The sequence below is a fragment of the Nematolebias whitei genome, chromosome 9 (assembly GCF_014905685.2).
Source record: "Nematolebias whitei isolate Nwh7 chromosome 9, NemWhi1, whole genome shotgun sequence".
Lineage (NCBI taxonomy): Eukaryota > Metazoa > Chordata > Actinopteri > Cyprinodontiformes > Rivulidae > Nematolebias > Nematolebias whitei.
Window position 1 is genome coordinate 10,540,843 of NC_056506.1, and position 26,027 is coordinate 10,566,869.

Sequence of the window (26,027 nt, forward strand, 5' to 3'; positions counted from 1 at the left end):
ATGGATAACAATGTGGATCAGACAATTTTTTGTCATGTTTGGACGACATTCTCCAAGAAGTTTATCAGAAATGACGCAGCTGACCAGTTGGACGGAGGAAGTTTGTGGAACGCAGCGCAGCACACCATCAGAGGCGGTAGAACACGCTGACTCACTCTGTGTATGTTGGAAGTTTTGAAGTTTGATGTGTCACCGCTTGTCCATTGGGGACGTTGTTTGGTTTGTGTGTGCGTGTGCTTGATTGGCAAGCAGTAGGCTGCTCTGCACACTGGTCTGCGCGGAAGAAAAATATTGGCTGTGCTCTGTTTGTAAAGCTGTCTGAAGTCATGTGATGCTGTTTGATGCAAATGAGTGAAACAAAAGAAGCTGAATGTGAACTGCATGAAAAGAGATTTGCAAAGCTGACAGCCAAAACGCTTGCTTATAAAATGGAAACTTTGCAAAAAAGACGACAATCTCACGTGAACAAAATTAAAGGATTAACACATGATATTAAAAAATTAATGGAAAATGATGACAATGCAAAGGATGTGCAGTTTAAATTAGGAAAACTGAATGATCTGTATAAAAACGCAAAGACTGCTCATGATTCATTCATTCTATTGATCACTAAAGATGAATAAAACACTCAAGCTGAATGGTTTGAAGGCATAGCTAAATGTAATGCTGATTTTGTTGAAGATGTGAAACAGTGGCTTCATGAAATTGGAAGACCTTTTGTAGAAGAAGAAGGCCATGAAACTGAAGATGCTGTAACTTCAGATATACCCGTTTCTTCTAAGATTGTTTTATCAAATGAGATAGTTTCTTCAACAAATTATCGCCATAACACCTCAAAATCTCCAAAACAGTTTAAAACATCATCTGACGTACAGGACGAAATACAACCAGGTGACAATGTTTCAAATATAGGAAGCAAAAGAATTAAACAAAGTTCCTCAGGCTCAAACTCCAGAGTCTCAAGTACAACATCAGCACAGATAATGGCTGAAACAGAAGCAGCTGCACTAATTGTAAGACAGAAACTGCTTAAAGAAAAACACGCCTTGGAGGAACATGAGGCACAGTTAAGAAGACAAAAAGAACAACTGGAGCTGGAAACAAATATTGCTGCTACCGTTGCAAAATGCAAGTTTTGGGAGGCTCTAAAGGATCCATCATTAAAGGGAAAACATCTGATGGTATGGAGTCATATTATGAAAAGAGACAAAAGGAAAGTAATGTATTGGATGTTGGAGCTGATGATTTTCTATAAGACATGCAACCTGTGCATATCTTTCAAAAGCATGACGATGCAAAATCACAACCTCTCATAACTGCAGGTAGTTACAACCCAAACACAGACTCTTTCTGCAAGACCTTCAACATACGAAACAAACACTAGAAATTCAGCAGAACATAAATATGCAACATCTCAAGCTCTTAATGATGAAGAAAAATGTAATGTCCTCTCACTCATGGATAAGCAAAATGAACTCACTGCTTTATTAATTCAACAGCAATGTCTTTCTTCATTACCTAAAAAGGAGATTCCCATTTTTGATGGAGATCCACTTCAGTACCAGACTTTCATCAAATCATTTGAGCACAACATTGAAAACAGAAATATAAATGCCGGAGATTGTCTTTACTATTTGGAACAGCATACAAGAGGACAACCAAGAGAACTTGTCAGGAGTTGCCTACACATGGAGGGATATACGACACTCCATTTTGACAGAGACACACAGCGCACAGAGAAAAGCATTGGAGGTGGGTTGTGTATGTTTGTGGATAATCGCTGGGCAGCAAACATGACGATCCGTGAGACTGACTGTTCAAAACACTATGAGATAATGACTGTATCCTTTCGCCCTTACTATCTGCCCCGTGAGTTCAGACAGATCACTGTTATTCTGGTTTACGTGCCCGGACCGGCCTTCACTTTAGCAGCTGAGCGCATAACCGACAGCTACACCAAGGCGCAACGTCACTCTGTGGATGACCCGATTTTCCTACTTGGCGACTTTAATGGTTGCGATATTCCCACTTATCTCCCAAACTTAGAACAATATGTGACCTGTCTGACATGGAAAGACAAGACTCTTGATAAATGTTTTGGTAATTTGGAGGGTGCGTACGTGGCCAGGTGTTGCCCACCCCTCGGCCAGTCTGACCATAACATCATCCACCTGCTGCCAAAATATCGTCAGAAACTGAAGAGGGAGAAACCTGCTGTTAAGACTGTTCAGTGCTGGACAACGGACTCTATCGATGAGCTGAGGACTTGTTTTGAACTGACTGACTGGAGCCTGTTCTTCAGCGAGGAGGTCTCTGCTAAAAACTATGAACTGCTGGATTTTACCATCACCAGTTACATTAAATTTTGTGTGGACAATATTATAAAAACAAAAACAGTTAGATTTTACCCTAATAATAAACCTTGGGTAAATAAAGAAATGAAGCATCTTTTAAACCAAAAGAAAGCAGCTTTTAAAGGAGGAGACGTGCAAAAGATGAGGGAACTAGAGAAGGAAATAAGTTGCATGATTAAGAAAGTAAAAATAAATTATAAAGATAATGTTGAGAGGGAATTGAGTAATGACAATGCAAGAGATGCCTGGAGGGGACTGAACATAATAATGGGGAGGAAACAAAAAGATTCCCTTCAGCACACTGACGCTTTTGGTCTTGCAAATAAACTAAATGTTCATTATTCAAGATTTGACATCCACGACTTCAGTGATGAGATTGACTCTTTCTGTGCAGCCTTGACACCAACTCCTGTGGAATTACAAGAGAAAGAGGTAATTTCAATATTTCAGTACATCAATCCTCATAAAGCAGCTGGGCCAGATGGGATTAAAGGAAAGGTATTAAAATAATGTGCCACACAGCTGGGTCCTGTGTTCAAACAGATATTTGAGTTGTTCCTTAACACTAGCTTTGTCCCACAAGCATGGAAAATGTCAACTATTGTCCCGGTGCCCAAAATAACACATGCAAAGACACTGAATGACTTCAGACCAATTGCCCTCACATCTGTATTATGGTAAATGGACTGTACTTACATAGCGCCTTTCTATCTTATTTCAAGACACTCAAAGCGCTTTACACTACAATCTGTGTCCTCATTTACCCATTCATACAGCACTCTACTAGATCACTACAAAGCTAATTGAACAAATCATTCTAAAGAGACTAATCAGTGCTTTAGATCACATTTATACACTGATGGGACACACATCAGAGGCTATGAGGGGTTCAGTGTCTTACCCAAGGACACTTCGACATGTGACTGCTGGTGGATTTGAACACCCAACTCTCGCATTGGAGGACGACTGCTCTAACCACTCAGCCACAGCCACCCCCAAATGTATGGAGCGCTTAGTGAGCAGGGAACTCATGTCTGTTACAGCTGAGTATATGGACCCTTTGCAGTTTGCATATAGAACTAACCAAGGGGTGGAGGATGCCACTCTCTCCCTCCTCAACAAGGTCCATAATCATTTAGACAACCCAAAGACATATTTTCTCATGTTATTCATGGACTTTTCATCAGCTTTTAATACGGTTCAGCCACATATACTTTTAAAACGCCTATGTGATCTAAATGTCAGCAGCCATCTTGTGTTGTGGATTAGCAAATTTTTAAGAGGAAGACCCCAGCGAGTTTGTGTTGATAACACTCGATCTGACTGTAGGGTCTTGAACACTGGTGTTATAATTGACAACAAGTTGACCTTTGAACCAAACACCGACTACATTTACAAAAAAGCCAGACGGCGTCTCCACCTTCTGTATAAGCTAAGGAGCTTTAATGCAAGCAAAATTACTTTGCAGTTGGTGTACAGGTCACTGGTTGAAAGTGTTGTTTCATTTCATATTGTCTCATGGTATGGGAACCTCCTAGCCAGAGAAAGGAACAAGTTGTCCCGGGTGGTCAAACAAGGTTGTAAAGTCAATGGTCATCAACAAATGACACTTACAGACCTGTACAGTCAGATTCTGGAAAAAAAGGCAATCCAGGTTTACAATGACCCAACTCATCCACTGCAAACATTATTCAGGTTGGTACCATCTGGCAGAAGACTGCTGGTTCCTTTAGCAAAGAAAAATGGGTACAAAAAGTCATTTGTTCCCTCTGCGGTGAATGTACTTAACAAGGTCCTATTTAAACGCAGCCTCACATAACAAACTACAGGTCCTTCTCAAAAAATTAGCATATTAGGATAAAGGTCATTATTTTCCATACTGTAATGATAAAAATGAAACTTTCATATATTTCAGATTCATTGCACACCAACTGAAATATTTCAGGTCTTTAATTGTTTTAATACTGATGATTATGGCATACAGCTCATGAAAACCCAAAATGCCTGTCCCAAAAAATTAGCATTTTTCATCCCACCAATGAAAGACAAGTGTTTTTAATACAAAAAACGCCAACCTTCAAATAATCATGTTCAGTTATGCACTCAATACTTGGTCGGGAATCCTTTTGCATGAATGACTGCTTCAATGCGGCGTGGCATGGAGGCAATCAGCCCGTGGCACTGCTGAGGTGTTACGGAGGCCCAGGATGCTTCGATAGCGGCCTTAAGCTCATCCAGAGTGTTGGGTCTTGCGTCTCTCAACTTTCTCTTCACAATATCCCACAGGTTCTCTATGGGGTTCAGGTCAGGAGAGTTGGCAGGCCAATTGAGCACAGTAATACCATGGGCAGTAAATCATTTACCAGTGGTTTTGGCATTGTGAGCAGGTGCCAGATCGTGCAGAAAAATGAAATCTTCATCTCCATAAAGCTTTTCAGCAGATGGAAGCATGAAGTGCTCCAAAATCTCCTGATAGCTAGCTGCATTGACCCTGCGCTTGATAAAACACAGTGGACCAACACCAGCAGCTGACATGACACCCCAGTGACTGTGGAAACTTGACACTGGACCTCAAGCAATGTGAATTCTGTGTCTCCTCTCTTCCTCCAGACTCTGGGACCTTGATTTCCAAAGGAAATGCAAAATTTACCGTAATCAGAGAACATAACTTTGGACCACTCAGCAGCAGTCCCAGGCGAGATGCTTCTGACGCATCTCTTGTTCCAAAGTGGCTTGACCTGGGGAATGCGGCACCTGTAGTCCATTTCCTGCACACGCCTGTGCACGGTGGCTCTGGATGTTTCTACTCCAGACTCAGTCCACTGCTTCCGCAGGTCCCCCAAGTCTGGAATCGGCCCTTCTCCACAATCCTCCTCAGGGTCCGGTCACCTCTTCTCGTTGTGCAGCGTTTTCTGCCACACTTTTCCCTTCCCACAAACTTCACACTGAGGTGCCTTGATACAGCACTCTGGGAACAGCCTATTCGTTCAGCAATTTCTTTCTGTGTCTTACCCTTTTGCTTGAGGGTGTCAATGATGGCCTTCTGGACAGCAGTCAGGTCGGCAGTCTTACCCATGATTGCGGTTTTGAGTAATGAACAAGGCAGGGAGTTTTTAAAAGCCTCAGGAATCTTTTGCAGGTGTTTAGAGTTATGTTGTTGATTCAGATGGTTAGGTTAATAGCTTGTTTAGAGAACCTTTTCATGATATGCTAATTTTTTGGGACAGGCATTTTGGGTTTTCATGAGCTGTATGCCATAATCATCAGTATTAAAACAATTAAATACCTGAAATATTTCAGTTGGTGTGCAATGAATCTGAAATATATGAAAGTTTCATTTTTATCATTACATTATGGAAAATAATGACCTTTATCACAATATGCTAATTTTTTGAGAAGGACCTGTACTGTCTGCTGGAATGTTTCCATATTTTAATGTATCGTATATTTTAGAATGGCTTTAACTGAATGTTTTTAATTGATTTAGGAAAGTTTGGTTTTAAAGTTTTTTAGAGTTTTTTAATCACATTTTTATTTTGTTTTATAAGCCAGATGTCAAAGACAAATTTCCATTTCATTGAATGTTATGGACAATAAAGTTGAACTGATTGATTGATTGATGTCGTCAGAGAGAGGATTTAAATAAGCAAAATCCTTATTACAGCAGCATTTTGGCAATGAACATAAACTTGCAACAGCAAACATGGACAAGGCTCTGTCTTGGTGTTCAATAAAGGCAGAGGACACAAAAGATCTTCAAGCATACACAATATTTCTCAGAGGTTGTTGTAATGCTATGGAAGATCTCAGTTACATGCAGGAGCTTGAAACGCCTACCAATATGCTTGCCATAACAAAAAAGTTACCCTATCGTCTGAGAGAAAAGTGGAGAACAAGTCTCTGATTTTCATGAGAAATATAATCGACGACCTACATTTAAGGATATGGTGAATTTTATGGAGAAACAAGTGAAAATTGCATCTGATCCAGTGTATGGGGACATTAAAGAAATCCGTACAGTAAACAAAGACGCAAGAAGTCTTAAGTCACAAGTTCACTCAAGAGTCAAGAAAAGTTCTTTTGCTACTTCTGTGACTGCAGCTGAAAGTGGAAATGAAAAAGTTAACGAAAAGGAAAATGCCACAGAAATGAGGAGTTGTTTGTTTTGCAGAGGTAAACATGCTTTAGAAAAGTGTCAAGAGCTGGAAATAAAGACGCATAAAGACAAAATTGTTTTTCTAAAAGAAAATGGTGTCTGTTTTGGATGTCTTTGTAAAGGACACATTAGTAAAGACTGTAGAAAATGTCTCAGCTGCAAGATATGTGGTTTAAAACATCCCCAAATGGTACACATTTATGAAAAGAAGAATATGAATAAAGAACAAAAGGAAACAAAGGAACATGGTCCAGTAGCCACTATTCAGACAAGTGCTCTTAATGGGGCCGGTGAAGATGAATCAAAATTATCAATAGTGCCTGTGAAAGTTAAAGCCAAGAAAGGAAATACAACTTTGTATGCCTATGCTTTTCTTGACAGAATCAGAATCAGTTTATTATTGCCATGTCAATGAACGAGGTTCACAAACTAGGAATTTGCTTCGACATAAGGTGCGAATAGTAATAAAGTAAAATAAAATAAAAATGAAAACATGACATAAGACCTGTGTACACCCACAAATAAAGTAAAAAAAAAAAAAAAACAACAACAACATAAAACATGTGTACACCCATACAATAGAAAACAAAAAAAAAAAGCTTAGAAAACAGTACAGATGGAGTATTCAATTATAATACAGATGTAATGTGACCAAAGCAGAAATTATGACGTAGTATTATGAGTGTTCAGGAGTCCAACAGCAGAGGGGAAGAAACTGTTCTTATGGCGGGAGGTTCTGGTCCGAACGGACCGAAGCCTCCTGCCTGAGGGGAGTGGTTCAAACAGTCCGTGTGTAGGGTGAGCTGTGATCCGACCTGCTCGCCTCACAGTCCTGGAGACGTACAGGTCGTGGAGGAATGGAAGGCTGCAGCCGATCACCTTCTCAGCTGAGCGCACAACGCGCTGCAGTCTCAGTCTGTCCCTGGCAGTGGCCCCGGTGTACCACACCGTGATGGAGGAGCTGAGGATGGACTCGATGATGGCCGTGTAGAACTGCACCATCAGCTTGGCCAGCAGCTTGGCCTTCTTCAGCTGTCGCAGGAAGTACAGTCTCTGCTGGGCCTTCTTGATGAAGGAGCTGATGGTCGGCTCCCACTTGAGGTCCTGGGTGATGGTGGTGCCGAGGAATCGATAAGAGTTTGCATTGGTGATGGGGGTATCATTACAGGTTAGGGGGGGCAGAGGGGCTGTGGCTTTCCTGAAATCCACAATCATCTCCACTGTCTTCCGGGCATTGAGTTCCAGGTTGTTGCTGCTGCACCAGGTCACCAGCCGGTCCACCTCCCTCCTGTATGCAGACTCATCACCGTCCGAGATGAGCCCGATGAGGATGGTGTCATCTGCAAACTTAATAAGTTTCAGAGAGTCATGGCTGGAGGTGCAGCAGTTGGTGTACAGGGAGAAAAGCAGGGGGGAAGCACACAGCCCTGTGGAGATCCTGTGCTTACAGTCCGAAGGTCCGAGACAGCTCTCCCCAGCCGCACGCACTGACTCCGGTCTGTAAGGAAGTCTGTGATCCACCTGCAGGTGGAGTCAGGTACATGGAGCAGGGAGAGCTTGTCTTGGAGCAGAGCAGGGAGGATGGTGTTAAATGCGGAGCTGAAGTCCACGAACAGGATCCTGGCATAGGTTCCTGGGGAGTCCAGGTGCTGCATGATGAAGTGAAGAGCTAGGTTTATTGCGTCATCTACAGACCTGTTGGCCCTATAGGCAAACTACAGGGGGTCCAGGAGGGGGTTGGTGATGGACTTGAGGTGAGATGAAACCAAGCGTTCAAAGGTTTTCATGACTACAGACATGAGAGTTACAGGTCTGTAGTCATTTGGTCCTGTGACACGTGGCTTCTTGGGGACAGGGACGATGATGGAGGACTTGAAACAGGCTGGGACGTGGCATGACTCCAAAGAAGAGTTGAAGATCCCTGTGAAGACCGAAGCCAACTCTCCAGCATAATGTCTCAGCGTGGAGGGTGACACAAGGTCTGGGCCTGCAGCCTTATGTGTATTCACTTTTTAAAAAGCCTCCTTACTTCATCCTCTTGTACAGAGATAGCAGGGGGTTGTCGAGGGTAGTCCTAAGTCGTTAAACCAGTTGGGCTGGGGTTGGTGTGGAGGATGGAGTAATGTGAGTCCATGTCAAAGCATGAATAGAAGTCGTTCAGATCGTTTGCCAGTTTGAGATTGTCTGTAGAATGAGGTGCTCTGGGCTTGTAGTTAGTTATCTCTTTCAGCCCCCTCCAGACAGAGGCAGAGTTGTTTGCAGAGAACTGTTGTTCCAGCCGTGTGTTGTACCTGGATTTAGCCTTCGACACCTCCCTGCTAAATCCATACTTCGCACGTCTGTAGTTGTCTCTGTCCCCCTCTCTGAAAGCAACCTCCTTCTGCTGACGAAGCTGTCTTAGTTTGGATGTGAACCAGGGTTTATCGTTATTGAAAATGACTCTGGAGCGTGATGGGATGATGCTGTCCTCACAGAAATGTATATATGACGTCACAGTGTTTGTATATTCGTCTAGACTGTCTGTAGAAGCCCTGAACAGGTCCCAGTCTGTGGTGTCCAAACACGTGCATAGCTCCTCCACAGCTTCACTGGTCCACTTTTTGGATGTCCTCACCACAGGTTTTGAGAGCTTCAGTCTCTGTCTGTATGCAGGTATGAGGTGAATCATCTCATGATCTGAGAGACCCAGGGCAGCACGAGGCACAGCACGATAAGCACCGCTCACTGTGGTGTAACAGTGATCCAGCATGTTTCCTGGATCACTGTAATAGTTCAGGCATGAACTATTTAGGTAGTTCATGCCTGAGGTTTGCTTTGTTAAAATCTCCAAGGATAATAACAAGGGAGTCCGGAAAAGTCCGCTCTACACTCGTAATCTGGTCCGCGAGCGCGCGCTCAGCCTTGTGCACGTCCGCACAAGGTGGGATGTAAACAGCGGCCAGAGTGAATGAAGTGAACTCATGTGGAGAGTAAAACGGTTTGCAGTTTATGAAGAGATATTCCAGAGAAGGAGAGCAGTGCTGGGAGATCACTGTCACGTCGAAGCACCAGGCGTTGTTGATAAAAAAACAGACTCCTCCGCCTTTCTTCTTTCCTCCAGAAAGTCCCTGCTGTCTGTCAGCGCGGAGGAGCTGGAATCCCTCTAGATCGAGTGCGGAGTCAGGGGTCTGCTCGTAGAGCCATGTCTCTGTGAAGCACAGCACACAGGAGGAGGAAAAATCGCTGTTCCTTCTCATCAGCAGCGCTATTTCGTCCATTTTGTTGTAGAGGGAACGGATGTTGGAGAGGAATATCCCAGGTAAAGGTGTGCGTGTACCGCGCCTCCGGAGACGCACGAGCGCTTCGGCTCTTCTGCCCCTCCTGCGAAGTCTCGCTCTTTTGGCCAAAAAGTGCACAAGTTCTGCAGCAGGCACTAAAAAAACTGGAGTAATGTCCTCATGGGTTGTGATTCTGAAGTTTAGTAGCTCCTCACGAGTGTAGGAGCACGCAGACACATGATTACCGCACAAAACCAGAAAAAACAGAGCGCACCAGAATGCCAGGGCGACCGTACATGGCGCCATCTTGGATATACAGACCCAGGTAGTACTGCATCATTTTGCACAGTGAGGCTGATGAATAAACTGAACATTCAAGGAAGGAGAGCCAATATTTTACTGAGAACTATTGGACAAAAAAAAGTTGTTGAAACTGATATTATTTCAAATTCAATTCAATTCAGTTTATTTATATAGCGCCAAATCACAACAAAGTGGTCTCAGGGCACTTTACAGGAACAATCAAATACATAAAAGCCAATTAGTAAAGTTCTCTATCTAAGGAATCCAGCAGACAAGTTGAATCTTGGCTTCGTTGCAGTCTCCCATCCTGAGCAAGCAAAGTGGCAACAGTGGAAAGGAAAAACTCCCTTTTAAAAGGAAGAAACCACCAGCAGAACCAGGCTCAGGACAAGCGGCCATCTGCTTTGACCGGCTGGTTGAGAGGACAGGAAGGAGAGACAGACAAACATAGAATGGTAGGTCCAGATATAGATCCAGGTGTATCTGAAAGACAAAAAGAACACATGTTAAGGATAGAAAAAATAATTACAAATACAAAACAGGTTGAGCAGAGTAAGTAAAGACAGTAGTAGAGTGAAAATTGTGGTCAGTTTGTCCTCCAGCAGTCTAAGCCTATAGCAGCATAACTAAGGGACAGCTCAGAAAACCCAAGCCGACCCTAACTAAAGGATTTAGCAAAAAGGAAAGTCTTAAGCCTAGTTTTAAAACTGGATAATGTGTCAGCCTCACGGACAGAGATTGGAAGTTGGTTCCACAAGAGAGGAGCCTGATAACTAAAAGATCTGCCTCCCATTCTGTTTTGTAAATTCTAGGAACCACAAGTAAACCTGCAGTCTGAGAGCGAAGTGCTCTGTTAGGAAAATATGGAATAATAAGATCTGTAATATAAGATGGAGCCAGGTTGTTGAGAGCTTTGTAGGTTATAAGAAAGATTTTGAATTTTATTCTGGACTTGACAGGGAGCCAATGGAGAGAAACTAAAACTGGAGAAATATGATCTCTCCTACTAACTCCAGTTAAGACTCTGGCACGTTTTAAAGAAGTATTTGGACATCCAGATAATAAACCATTGCAATAGTCCAGTCTGTAAGGGTCCCACTGCCTGCAGCCTGCCTTGCTGATGGCCACTGATTGACAACACCTGGCGGCTATCAGCCTGATGAGCCTCTCCATCTACAAAAGGCTGCAGCCCAGTGTGACTCATCACTGGAGCATATCACCTCTCATGGTATAGTACTACTGAGCTAGATATGTCTTGGTGAAAAGAATTTGTTCACCTGTGTTCTCTTTTCCAGTTTCCTGATCCCTCATGTTTTTTGGACCTCCTCGTGACCTGATCTGGATCCCTCGGCCTGTCAGGTGTTCCTCGTGCCATTTTTGCCTCCAGTTGCCAGCCTTCCTCGTTCCCTTGGACCCTCGTTAGGTTTTCCTCCTCTGCTCATTCTTAGGACTGAAGGACCAGCTCCCCACCTTCGGATTTGGACTGTAAGAACAAAAACGCTCTTCAAACAAACCCCTCAGGTCTTCCCCTCTGGACCAACAATTAACCTGTCACCCCTCTTTCCAGGAGTTGCAGAGAAGCAGCGTGTGGATTAATTTCACTGTATATAAATAAACACTGTTCTTTTGTATTTCCCCTGTGTCTGCCTCGTTCTGGGTCTCATATCATCTGGGTTCCTCGCGCAATCCTAACAGAAATGCTCCAGCCACAAAAGACCCAGAATGAGACCAAGAGTGAGCAGACAACCCCCGGTTCCCCGGAGGGATCGACGGGTTGGATAAAGTTTTACAGCAAGTGCTGACTCACCAAACCACAGTCCAGTCCAACCTTCAGGAGCTTGGAGGTATGATTTATTCCATTAAACGTCAACTGCAAACTTCTTCCTCATTAGCTCCAGTCGTTCCGCCAGCCCCCGCGGCTCCTGGTTCCATTCCTCCTGTACAACAAATGATAGTTAAACCCTCTGAGTTCTTCACCGGAGACCTTGACCAATGTGGTGGCTTCTTGCTGCAGTGCAGACTCGCCTTCGAGGGGGCTCCCTCTCAGTTCTCCTCAGACGCGGCCAAGATCACCTTTTTGTAAGTCAGCTCAAGGGTAACGCTCTCCGGTGGGCTCACTCATTTCTCCTGAGCCATGAAAATCCCTCTGCAACCTATGAACGATTTCTGCACGAGTTTCGTAGGATTTTTGATCATCCCCTGCAGACTTCGAACGCCGCCAAGCGTTTGTTGAATTTACGACAGGGCTGTCGTAATGTCTCGGAGTTCGCCTTGGAGTTTCGGATCCTTGCCGCCCAGACAGGATGGGACGAATCAGCCCTCCAAGGTATTTTCTTAAATTCCTTATCTGATTTTCTCAAGGACCAGATGGCTACGTGAGACGAGCCCGAGACTTTCGATAAGTTAACAGACCTTGCCATCTCCATCGATGACCGTTTACGGGAGAGGAAGAGAGAGGCAAACTACAATTCCCATCGATCCCCGACTTCCGGGTTTCCGACTCCTCCAGGTGAGCCCAAGTCTGCACATTTGTACTACCTTTCCCAGAATCCTCCCACTTCCGGGTTTATGACCCCTCGCCACGAGTCCGTTTCACCCAAGCAGCCTCACATGAACTACAACTCCCAGTCCTCCATGCTTCCTGGCCCAAACCAATCATCTTCTTTTCTTCCACAAGATCACTCACCCGAGCCTATGCAGGGGGGGCGCGCACGGCTGACTCCTGCAGAGACACAGCGGCGTGTATCCGCCCGTCTCTGCATTTATTGTGGTAACCCCGGTCATTTTCTGCCCCACTGTCCGTTTCGGGGAAACGAGAACTCCCACCAGTAAAGCGGGAGTTACTGGTGGGAACTTCTGCGTTATCCTCCCCATTTAAACTGTTGCTTCCCATGGTCATTCAGACTCCTGACCATCGCTTTTCGTTCTCCGCACTCATCGACTCGGGTGCGGAACAAAACTTGATTAGTGCTAATTTAGTTAAAAAACATTTCTTGCCGACTCGTGAGATTCCTCCAATTTCTGTTGCCGGCTTAACCGGAAACACATTGGCCCGTATAAATCAGAAAAATACCGATTTGCATGTCATCATCTCAGGTAACCACCATGAGATGACTGATTTTTTTTGTGTTTGACTCTCTCACGCCTTAGATAATTCTAGGTTTCCCCTGGCTCAGTAACCATAAAACTGTTATTAATTGGGAACGTGGCTGCGTTGACAAATGGAGCGACAAGTGTCTCAGTAACTGTCTTCGCTCCGCCGTCAACGAGTTCCCTCGGGACACACCTCCTCTAGAGGAGATCGACCTCACCTCCGTTCCTGCTGAATACCGCAACCTAGCGGCAGTCTTTAGCAAGCAACACGCCTTGTCTCTCCCTCCTCATCATCCCTATGACTGCTCGATTGACTTATTACCTGGCGCCCCCTTGCCGTCAAGTAGACTCTATAATCTTTTGGGTCCCGAAAGAGAATACATGTCTAATTATATTAATGAATACCTTGCCTCAGGAATTATTCGACCCTCGATCTCCCCTTTGGGAGCTGGTTTTTTTTTTTCATTTCAAAGAAAGATAAGACTCTCAGGCCGTGCATTGACTACCGCGGATTAAACAATATCACTATAAAGAATAAGTATCCGCTCCCCCTTATCGATTCTCTGCAGGAACAATTACAGTCGGCTTCCTGCTTCACGAAACTCGATTTAAGAAACGCCTACCATCTTGTGCATATTAAAACAGGTGATGAGTGGAAGACTGCTTTTCGCACTCCTTTGGGTCAATTTGAATATCTGGTCATGCCCTTTGGGTTGACCAACGCCCCCGCGGTTTTTCAGACGCTCGTCAATGATGTCCTGTGCGACTTTATAGGTAAATTTGTTTTCGTCTACCTCGACGACATTCTTATTTTTACTCGTGACCCCATTCAGCACACTACTCACATTCGCACGGTTCTTCAGCGGTTACTGGAAAACCAGTTGTTCGTCAAGGCCGAGAAGCGCGAGTTTAATACCTCCACTGTCTCCTTCTTGGGTTTTATTTTTGAGGGCGGACGTTGTAGAACCGACCCTGAAAAGACCAGGGCTGTAGTCGACTGGCCGACCCCCGAGTCCAGGAAACAGTTACAATGTTTCCTGGGCTTCGCCAACTTTTACAGGCGACTTATTAAGGATTATAGTTGTGTCGCCGCCCCCTGTCTCAGCTCACTTCCACTGCCCGTGCTTTTCACTGGACCCCAGAGGCTGAGGCCGCCTTCAAGAGGCTCAAGTCCCTCTTTTCCTCCACACCTATCCTCTGCAATCCAGACCCCACGCACCAGTTCATACTGGAGGTGGACGCCTCTGACACTGGAGTGGGGGCGGTCCTTTCTCAGAGATCACTTGTAGACAACAAGGTTCATCCCTGCGCCTTCTTTTCCCGACGTCTCTCACAGTCTGAGCGCAACTTTGACGTGGGCAATCGCGAGTTGTTGGCGGTCAAGCTCGTGTTAGAGGAATGGCGGCACTGGTTGGAAGGCACAGATGTTCCTTTTTTGATTTGGACCGACCACAAAAACTTAACTTATCTCAGGAACGCCAAACGTCTGACTCCCTGTCAGGCACGTTGGTCGCTATTTTTTAAGAGGTTTAATTTTGTTCTCACCTTCCGTCCGGGCTCGAAGAATGTTAAGCCCGATGCCCTGTCCAGACAGTTTGCTCCTCCTGACATATAGTGGGGAGAACAAGTATTTGATACACTTTTGATTTTTCAGGTTTTCCCACTTGCAAAGCTTGTAGATGACTGTAATTTTTATCATAGGTACTCTTCAACTGTGAGTGATGGAATCTAAAACAAAAATCCAGAAAAATACAATGTATGATTTTTAAATAATTAATTTCCATTTTATTGTGTGAAATAAGTATTTGATCATCTATCAACGAGTAAGAATTTTGGCTCTCACAGACATGATAGATCTTCTTTAAGAAGCCCTCCTGTTCTCCACTCATTACCAATATTAACTGCACCTGTTTGGACTCGTGACCTGTATAAAAGACACCTGTCCACACACTCAACCAATCAGACTCCAGCATCTCCACAATGCCCAAGACCAGAGAGCTGTGTAAGGACATCAGGGATAAAATTGTAGACCTGCAAAAGGCTGGGATGGGCTACAGGACAATAGGCAAGCAGCTTGGTGAGAAGGCAACAACAGTTGGTGCAATTATTAGAAAATGGAAGAAATACAAAATAACGGAAAATCTCCCTCGGTCTGGGGCGCCATGCAAGATCTCACCTCGTGGAGCATCATTGATCTTGAGGAAGGTGAGGAATGAGCCCAGAACTACACGGCAGGACCTGGTCAATGACCTGAATAGAGCTGGGACCACAGTCTCAAAGAAAACAATCAGTAACACACTACGCCGTCAAGGATTAAAATCCTGCAGTGCACGCAAGGTGCCCTTCCTCAAGCCAACGCATGTCAAAGCCCGTCTGAAGTTTGCAAATAACCATCTGAATGATCCAGAGGAGGAATGGGAGAAGGTCATGTGGTCTGATGAGACAAAAATAGAACTTTTTGGTTTAAACTCCACTCGTCATGTTTGGAGGAAGAAGAATGATGAGTACAATCCCAAGAACACCATCCCAACCGTGAAGCATGGCGGTGGAAACATCATTCTTTGGGGATGCTTTTCTGCAAAGGGGACAGGACGACTGCACCATATTGTGGGAAGGATGGATGGGGCCATGTATCATGAGATTTTGGCCAACAACCTCCTTCCCTCAGTAAGAGCACTGAAGATGGGTCGTGGCTGGGTCTTCCAGCATGATAACAACCCAAAACACACAGCCAGGGCAACTAAAGAGTGGCTCCGTAGGAAACATCTTAAGGTCCTGGAGTGGCCTAGCCAGTCTCCAGACCTGAATCCCATAGAAAATCTTTGGAGGGAGCTTCAAGTCCGTGTGGCCCAGCGACAGCCCCGAAACCTGAAGGCTCTGGAGGAGATCTGTATGAAGGAGTGGGCCAAAATCTCTGCTGCACTGTGTGCAAACCTGGTCAAGAACTACAGGAAACGTCTGATCTCTGTAATTACAAACAAAGGTTTCTGTACCAAATATTAAGTTTCATTTTTCTGGTGTATCAAATACTTATTTCACACAATAAAATGGAAATTAATTATTTAAAAATCATACATTGTATTTTTTTGGATTTTTGTTTTAGATTCCATCACTCATAGTTGAAGAGTACCTATGATAAAAATTAGTCATCTACAAGCTTTGCAAGTGGGGAAACCTGAAAAATCAAATACTTGTTCTCCCCACTGTACCTGAGGGTTCCGATATCATCGTCCCCCCCACCTGCGTTGTCGGCTCCCTCTCCTGGCCCATCACCGCCACTGTTCAAGAAGCCCTCCTCTCAGAACCCGATCCTGGTGGTGGTCCTCCCGGTAACCTCTTTGTTCCCTCCAGCGTGCGGTCAGAAGTGCTCCAGTGGCTTCACACAAACAAGCTCTCTTGCCACCCTGGAGTCAACCGCATGCTCGCCCTCACAAAGACTCATTTCTGGTGGCCTTCCATGTCCAAGGACATTAAGGACTTTGTTTCGGCCTGTCCTGTCTGTGCCAGAAACAAGTCCGGTACCCAACCTCCGGCTGGCCCCCTGCTTCCCCTCCCAACCCCTAGTCGTCCCTGGTCCCACATCGCCCTCGATTTTGTTACCGGTCTTCCCCCGTCTGACGGCAACACCACCATCCTCATGATTGTTGACCGTTTTTCCAAGGCTGTTCATTTTGTTCCCCTTCCAAAGCTCCCTCTGCCCTTGAAACTGCTCACCTTCTCACTCTCCATGTCTTTAGGCTCCATGGCATCCCTTCGGACATCGTCTCTGACCGCGGCCCGCAGTTTGTCTCCCAGGTGTGGCACTCCTTTTGCAAGTCACTCGGGATGTCCGTTAGCCTTACCTCCGGCTACCATCCTCAGGCTAACGGACAAGCCGAGCGCTGCAATCAGGAGTTGGAGTCCACCCTGCGTTGCCTGGTCGAGTCCAACCCGTTGTCATGGAGTCAACACCTGGTTTGGGTGGAGTACGCTCACAACTCCCACCGTTCCTCTGCCACTGGTATGTCCCCCTTCGAGGCCTCCCTTGGTTACCTTCCCCCTCTTTTCCCCAGTCTGGAGCTCGAATGCTCGGTTCCGTCCGTGCAGCACCACTTCCGACGTTATCGTCGCATCTGGCGCCAGGCCAAGGCGGCCCTCCTTAGGACCGCGGCCCAGGCAAAACGGTTCGCGGACCGCCACCGTTCAGCGACGCCCTCCTACCAGGTCGGTCAGCAGGTATGGTTGTCCACCAGGGACATCAAACTGCAGGACACCCCCTGCGAGCTGGCTCCCCGCTTCATTGGGCCCTTCCCTATTGCCCACATTACCAACCCCTCTGCTGTTCGTCTCAAACTTCCCAGGGCCATGAGGATTCACCCCACCTTTCATGTCTCCCAAATTAAACCCGTCTCCTTAGGTCCCTTGTGCCCCCCTTCTGACCTCCCTCCACCGTCCCGCCTGATCGACAACCACCTTGCGTTCACCGTCAGGTCCATCCTTGACGTGCGACGCAGGGGTAGGGGTTTCCAGTACCTGGTCGATTGGGAGGGGTACGGTCCTGAAGAGAGGTCATGGATCCCCAGGTCCTTTATCCTTGACCCCAGCCTCATCTACAGGTTTTTCAGGGGCCACCCCGAGAAGCGCCTCAGGTCGCCTGGAGGCGATTCTTGAGGGGGGGGGGGGTACTGTAAGGGTCCCAGTGCCTGCCTTGCTGATGGCCGCTGATTGACAACACCTGGTGGCTATCAGCCTGATGAGCCTCTCCATCTACAAAAGGCTGCAGCCCAGTGTGACTCATCGCTGGAGCATATCACCTCTCATGGTATAGTACTGCTGAGCTAGATATGTCTTGGTGAAAAGAATTTGTTCACCTGTGTTCTCTTTTCTAGTTTCCTGATCCCTCGTGTTTTTTGGACCTCCTCGTGACCTGATCTGGATCCCTCGGCCTGTCAGGTGTTCCTTGTGCTATTTTTGCCTCCAGTTGCCAGCCTTCCTCGTTCCCTTGGACCGAAAAGGTCGTTTTTGTTTTTATTTCCAGAAGAAGAAGAAGAAGTGTCTTCAGAGGTTTTTGTGTCGTTTCTTTCAGTAGTTCTTGGTGCAGCGCCACGACAGGTGAGTGGGGGAACAGGTTGGTTCAACAGGTTGGCTCGACAGCACAGTGCAGTGTGAATGCAAACGCACCAGCTCAAATGTAAACAAAATGTTATGAATATTGGTCCCCAACCGAACCGAGTCTACCAGACTATCAGGTGTGAAAACAACCTAAGAATACCTGTATAAATAAGTCCTCAAGTGGCAAGTCTTAAACGTTTGGCTGAAATCCGACCTTCCAGACAGGAGTTATTGTCACTTCCTGTTTTATGGCAAATGTTTGGTGAGGACTTCCTGTAGGCGTAGTTATCAATGTTTAGTGGATATATTTTTTTAACATCTACTAAACAGGGAGAAGCAGGACTAGTGACACAACGATCTCAAATATTTTCTCTGAGTTGGTGGGGCTTTAGTGATGTCATTAATGTACCAAACCAAAGTGTACAACAGTGCTCCCTGATGATGCACAAAAAAATCTGGTGCAGATCTGATCATGTATCAAAGAGCTATAGCTGATAGCCAGCAGCCAGTGTTGAGAGAAGGATTTAGCCTCATGTTGTGCTATGTCGTTAAACATAGATTTAAATCTGTATGAATCATAGAGTAAAAGGAAAAGAATTAGAAAGAGAACAGGTGACTTCCTGTTAGAAGGGGTTGGAGGAAAGGTGATATCACAAATTGACCATGTGAATGTGATGAGTCCTGGTCTCTTATGACACACAGAAAATCTCATGCAGCTGTGACCTTGTATACAAATGTTATTCAAGCCTGATGTTTTATAGCGAATGGCCAAATTTTGAAGCTTAGCCACACCCACATGCATTGATGTAGAAAAAAGATATTGATACAATTTGATTTTAAATGCCTCCAGACTGTGCTCAGTGATTCTTCAGTCTGAAAGTCAAAGGCTGTTGAGTTTGATCAAAGGCAGAGGCTGAAAACAGGCAAAATTAGGTCGAATTCAGAAATTCAATTCAAGATGGCCAACTTCCTGTTTAGAGCATGGTTGCAAGAGGGTTTTTGTAGGTCTTCGAAAGTTAGAATAGAATAGAAACAGCCTTTATTGTCCCACGGATGAGAAATTGAAGTGTAACAGCAGGAACAGCAGCAACAGATAAAAAATATAAAAAAAAGATTTCACACAAAAGTTCCTAAATGTTAATAAACAATACAATATATAAAGAAATAAGATAAACAATATCAATAATAATGTTCATTATGTATTGGAACATTGATAAGGACAGATTATTTACAATACAGTAGTATAGGCAGAGTGTGTGTTTTAGCAGAGGTCAGCATGTACAGTATTTAATCCTTATTGAGTTTGTTGGGAGCAGTGATGGTTGTAGAGTCTAACAGCTGCTGGGAGGAAGGACCTGCGGTAACGCTCCTTTGTGCATTTAGGATGCAGTAATCTGTCAATGAACAAGCTGTCCAGTTCAGCAACAGCTTCGTGGGATGCTGGGGTGGGAGACGTTGTCCAGCAATGATGTTATTTTAGCTAGAGTCCTTCTGTTATTTTAGCTAGAGTTCTTCTGTCTCCCACCACCTGCACTGGGTCGAGGGGGCATCCAAGCACAGAGCTGGCCTTCTTAATGAGCTTATCTAGCTGCTTCTTCTCAGCTGATGATAAGCTGCTGCTCCAACACACAACACCATAGAAGATGGCTGATGCCACTACCGAGTCAAAGAAGGTCTTCAGGAGCACCCCCTGCACTCCAAAAGACCTCAATCTCCTCACCCTTCCTATAAAGTGTATAAGTGTTGTGAGACCAGTCCAATTTATTGTTCAGGTGAACACCCAGGTACTTATAAGAGTCCACAATCTCAATGTCCACTCCCTGGATGTTCACCGGGGTCAGTGAGGTGGGTCTGTGCCTGCGGAAATCCACCACCAGCTCATTAGTTTTAGCAGCGTTGATCAGGAGGTGGTTCTGCTGGCATCAGTCCACAAAGTCTCGAGTCCGCTGTCTGTACTCTGAGTCGTCCTCACCTGTGATGAGACCGGCTATGGCAGAGTCATCAGAGAACTTTTGCAGATGGCAGTGTGGGGAGTTGATGGTGAAGTCTGCAGTGTAGAGGGTGAAGAGGAACGGTGCACAGTTCCCTGTGGGACCCCTGTACTGTAGACCAGCATGTCAGAGACACAGCCCTGTGTTCTCACATACTGTGGGCGTCCAGTGAGGTAATCCAGTATCCACTGGGACATGTGGTGATCCACTCCTGATAACTCCAGCTTGTCCCGCAGAGGTCCTGGCTGGATGGTGTTGAAAGCACTGGAGAAATCAAAGAACATGATCCTCACGGTGCTTCCAGGTTTCTCCAGGTGGGTCAGAGCTTGGTGCCTGAGGTAGATGATGGCATCATCCACCCCAATGCCAGGCCGGTAGACAAACTGCAACGGATCCAACAAAGACCACACCAGGTGGCGCAAATGGTTGAGGACCAGCCTCTTGAGTTTCTTCATCAAATGTGAAGTCAGAGCCACCGGCCGGTAGTTACTGAGGTCCTTGGGATGTTTGGTTTTTGGTACCGGTACCACACAGGAGGTCTTCCACAGTTGTGGTACTTTCCCCAGCTTCAGGCTCAGATTGAACATAAATCCCATGATGTTACACAGTTGATCTGAGCAGCACCTCAGGAGCCTGGAGCTGATTCCATCTGGACCTGCAGCTTTACGCACATTGATCTTTCGCAGCTCATTCCTCACCTGAAGAGTTGAGAGGGACAAGATGGAGGTGGGGGAAGGGTGCTGTGAGATGAAGTTTCCTGGAATGAAGGGGGAGGCTAATGGCTGAGAGCTGAGAGGTGTGAATTCCTGACAAGAGAAGTTGGCAGTCATTAAAGGTGATGGGGCTGACAGCAGGGGGGACAGGGCTGGAGTAGGGGTGGGGGTGGGTGACGGATCAAATCTGTTAAAGAACTGGTTCAAGTCATTCACCCACCCTTTGTCTCCTACAGCCTGGGGGCTTGATTTATGGCCTGATATGTTTTTAAGGCTCCTACACACCCCACTGATGTTGCTCTGCTTCAGCTGATCCTCCATCTTTTTCCTGTAGATGTTTTTTCCATCCCTAATCTTCCTTCTTAGTTCTTTTTGCACAGCTCTCAGGTCCTCCTTGTTACTAGATCTAAAGGCTCTCTTCTTCTCCTTCAGGAGAACCTTTATTTCAGGGTTAATCCAGTGTTTGTTGTTGGAGAAACGCCGTACTGTCCTGATGGACACAGTGTTGTCCACACAGAAATTGATGTAGTCAGTGATGCAGTCCTTGATGCTGTCAATGTCCTCACCATGAGGAGCACAGAGCTCTTCCCACACAGTGGAGCTGAAACAGTCCGTCAGAGCTTCTTCAGTCTCCTCAGTCCATTGCTTCACTGTGCTCATCACAGCTGGTTCTCTGTGCACCAGGGGTTTATACATAGGCTGCAGATGAACCAAATTGTGATCTGAGCCCCCCAGGGGAGGCAGAGGTGATGAACTGTATGCCTCCTTGGTATTGGCAAAAAGTAGAACCAGTGTGTTGGTATTTCTGGTGTGGCAGGTGACATACTAGGTGAAGGAAGGGAGAGTGGAGGACAGGGAAACATGATTAAAATCCCCAGAGATCAGAAAGAGGGCCTGTGGGTGCTGTGTTTGGAGTCTGCTGGTGGTGGTGTGAAGAACATCACAGGCTGCATCAGCATTAGCAGAGGGCGGGACATACACTGTTATCACAAAAACGTGTGAGAACTCTAGCAGAAGATAGTGTGGTCTCATATCAACTGCTAGAAGTTCAATGTCCTTATTGCAGAGCGTCTGTTTGATGGTTAAATGTCCAGCGTTACACCATCTATCATTCACAAACACAGCCACACCCCCTCCTCTTTTCTTACAACTCTCTCTGGTTCTGTCCGCATGAAGTAAATGAAAGCCGTCCATGTTAATATGTGAGTCCGGGGTTAACTCAGTCAGCCATGTCTCCGTCAGGCAGATGAGGTTGATCTCCCGGTAGATCCTTTGATGTCGTGTTAGAGCAGCCAGCTCATCCACTTTGTTGTGAAGAGATCTCAAGTTTCCCATAATGATGGACGGGAGGACAGGTCTGTACCTTCTGCCCTGGCTGCGACGCCCTATGCCTGCACATCTCCCATGTCTCTTCCTTCTCAGCTTGCGGGTGACATCAGGTTCTCTGCAGGAGGAGGCACAGCAGAGCTGCGGATCGAAAGCAGCTGGTCCCGAGAGTAAACAATAGGAGCATGGTCGCTCACGCATTCTCCAAAAATAGAAACCATAAAAAAAGAAAATAAAAACAACGTTTTCAAAAAAAAAAAATCAGGTCCATTGTTGGCAAAGTGCTGAGACGGGCTGGGCTGCCTGCTTGCGGGGCGTCGGGGGGGAAAAAAAAGTTGTACATTTTTACCAAATTTCATACTTATTGGTCCAAAAATGGCTTGGGGCTGAGGTTTTAAAATATTCAAGGGGGTGCTGTGGAGGTATTATGCCACGCCTATAAAATCTTGGGACTGCATTCCTGTTGGGGAGTGGATACTTATTGAACATACTGAGCTGAGGGGCAGCTGTAGCTGAGTGGTTAGAGCAGTCATCCTCCAATGCGAGAGTTGGGGGTTCGAATCCACCAGCAGTCACATGCCAAAGTGTCCATGGGCAAGACACTGAACCCCTCATCGCCTCCGATGTGTATCCTATCGGTGTATGAATGTGATCTAAAGCTCTGATTAGTCTCTTTAGAATGATTTGTTCAATTAGCTTTGTAGAGATCTAGTAGAGTGCTGAGGGCACAGATTGTAGTGTAAAGCGCCTTGAGTATCTTGCTTAGATAGAAAGGCGCTATATAAGTACAGTCCATTTACCATTTAGCTTGGTGCAGCTCGGCTGAAATATGTAGAAATTAGAGGCTAACGTTTGGCAACTGCGTGAGGTCTGACTTTGCCATCCCGCCATGGCCACACCCTCCAGCAAAAACTTTTTGTGCTTTAAAGCAAGCCATACCAACTTTTTATTTGTCTTCTAACACAGGATCATCCTAATTAGGTCAAGGGGGTCAGAGATGGTGTTCCAAGTAAAAAAGTGACTTCCTGTTCTGAGGGGGCGTGGCTTTGATGACATCATAATAAGAGATAGTCTGGCATCCAACAGAGATGACTCATGCCACGTTTGGTGCAATTTTGTCTTTCTATGTGAAAGTTATAGTGTTTGGAATTCATTGCATTTTGCTTTGTGTGTTACCTGTTGTTTTGTCTGTACAGCACTTAGGTTGGCCTTGTTGCTGTTTTAAGTGCTTTATAAATAAAGTGGTAAGGTATGGTATGGTATGGCATGATGGGCAGCTTTAAGCCCTGAGTTTGAAGCCAATCACTCAAAATCCCTAGGAAGAGTTTATTAAAATTAGTCATGTATGAAAATTGAAAAACGCCCAAAAAGGACCCTTTGACCCAAAATGGCTGACTTCCTATTGGTTTTGAACCAGGGCTTCAAGAGCCTTTTACATAGGTCCTGAGAAGATACAAATGTACAAAGAGTTTCAGAATTATTTGTCAAAAAATGGCTTGGAGCTGAAGGTTTAAAATATTCTAGGGGGCACTGTGGAGGCTATTGGCCACAGCATGGATTCCTGTTCAAGGAGTGGATAATGATCGATCAAACTGATTTTGGTGCACCTCGGCTCAAATCTGTGGAATTTAGAGCCAAACGTATGGCGACAGCGTTACGTCTTACTTTGCCATGCCGCGATGCCCACATCCTATATCAAAAATTGTCAGTGTTGGAAAGCAAGCTACACCAACATGTCTTCGGTCACTGGACACACCATCATGTTGATTAGATCACAGGGATTAAATAGGAACCTTTCAACGTAAAACTTTACATTTCCTGTTCTCAGAGGGTGTGGCTTAAGTGAAATCATGATTTGACCGTTCAGTCTTGCAGGGGACCAAATGTGGATCAATCACTCAAGGTTTGATGACTCGGACAGTTTTCGTGTGGGAGCTACTAGCATTTCGTTTTTCATGTTGAGATGCTAAACTTTGAGGTCTGGCCCCGCCTCTTCAGCATGATCAAAAACTCATCGTTGTGATAAATTTTCATTTCCCATGTCTTATGAACAAAATGGCCAAGTTTAAAACCGATTGAGCAAAATCCCTAGGAGGAGTTCAATCAAATGCGGAGGCTGTTAACCTCCAAAATGGTGTGAAATTTGGAACCTCAGTGCAAAATGGCTGACTTCCTGGTTATTGTACTGCAATGGTGCCAGAGGATTTTCTGTGCATCTTGGGGAGTTGGACAAGTGTACCAATTTTCATGCTTCTACGACAAAGTAAGGTCAAGGCGAAGGGCATTTTGAAAATTTCCAGGTGGTGCTGTTGAGCCGTTTCTGTTGCTCAAAATAAGTAAACAGCCCCTTAAGTTCCCCATGAACATGCTTTACCTCTGACATGACCCCATCTTTAAACACCCTCTTTAATCTGCCTGTTGATGTAGTATGTTGCTGGTCAACCCACAAGAGCTGGTTTCCAGAATAAAATACAACTGACACATTCATTCTTGGCTTTGTAACAATGAGCAACAGATTTTAATAACTTCTGATACTGGCAGAAGGTGTCTGTAAAGGTTCTTTTCTTGCTGTTTGACATTGAGGTCATGTCTAAGAAGACAAAACACCCATTTTAATATATTTTGTTGCGTTACCATGTTACTGACCCCTCAACTGTTGCAGATTACAAATAACATCAAATTAGGTTGGACCAAAATGGTTACAACTCTCATTTCTCAGCCATGCATTCTTCAATCAACGCTAGGCCTTTCAGTAATAGGCCTGCCACGATAACAAATTGTGCTGGGTGATTGTCTCAGAAATTATTGAGATAAACGATAATATTGTTTGAATTTTGACAATAATTAGTAATTATTGTAAAATTTAAGAAGAAATGTTTGTTAATTTATTTTGCATGTAGTACCTTTTATCGACCACCGGATGGCAATATAAGACTGTTTAAACCGAAGGATGGATAATGAGGGAGTGAGCAGCGTGTCTCTTTCAAGATAAAATGGGAGAGAGGCCGCTTGACATGACATGGGCTGTCTTTCTTCGGTTCTCAAAATGGTGGATGCTTGGTGTGATTTGAGCTCTTCAGCATAGTATTTTTCACAAAAGCTTTTAATAAACAAATCAGTAAACAAGTTCTCAGCATCTTTTTGCAGAGAAAACCTTTTTACACAAAGACACGAGTTTCAACCGTGAATTTTGGAGCTTCAACAAGACGGAGGTTTTTTCCGCGAGCTCGGCGCGTTAGATTAGCTCATAGCTTAGTTTCTCAGCTTAGCTGCTTTTAACGATCCAAAAAAGCAATTGTTGATGGTTAAAATGGATTTTAAAGAGAAAAGAGAAAGGACGGGGTCAGTAAAGAGAACCGGAATTTAGCCTTTTGTCATCCAGTGTCTTCGGTACAAAGAGAGAGATGAAGAAACGATAAAGCTGAGAAATGAAAATGAGGTAGATAATTTTCATTTATCATGCAATTAACTGATATGTTTATCGCAACAGGCCTATTCATTAATTTATCAATCAATTATTGTTGTGACATATTTCAATGACAAAAGAGGCAAAGAGAATCCCAGACACAAAAATAATCAATGAAACAAAAAGGACAAGACTTACCGTGGGTGCAGGTTGTGCTTGAGTCCCAGTTTAGACCAGACTGATTCGGATGCGAGCTGTGGACACTCCTCCACATCCAGCTCATGACTGAAAATACAAAATACAGCTTAAAAATATTGTTAAGGATTAGATAGAGCAT

General features: G+C 45.0%; 1 protein-coding gene across 1 annotated transcript in view; it reads right to left on the reverse strand.

Moving 5' to 3' along the window:
* Positions 1 to 26,027, reverse strand: part of tgs1 (trimethylguanosine synthase 1) — a gene marked incomplete in the record, with an annotated part of 304,266 nt that overhangs the window by 101,013 nt on the left and 177,226 nt on the right. Inside the window, 1 exon segment of the mRNA XM_037682064.1 lies at positions 25,889 to 25,975. Within this exon segment, the coding sequence (XP_037537992.1) occupies positions 25,889 to 25,975 (87 nt within the window).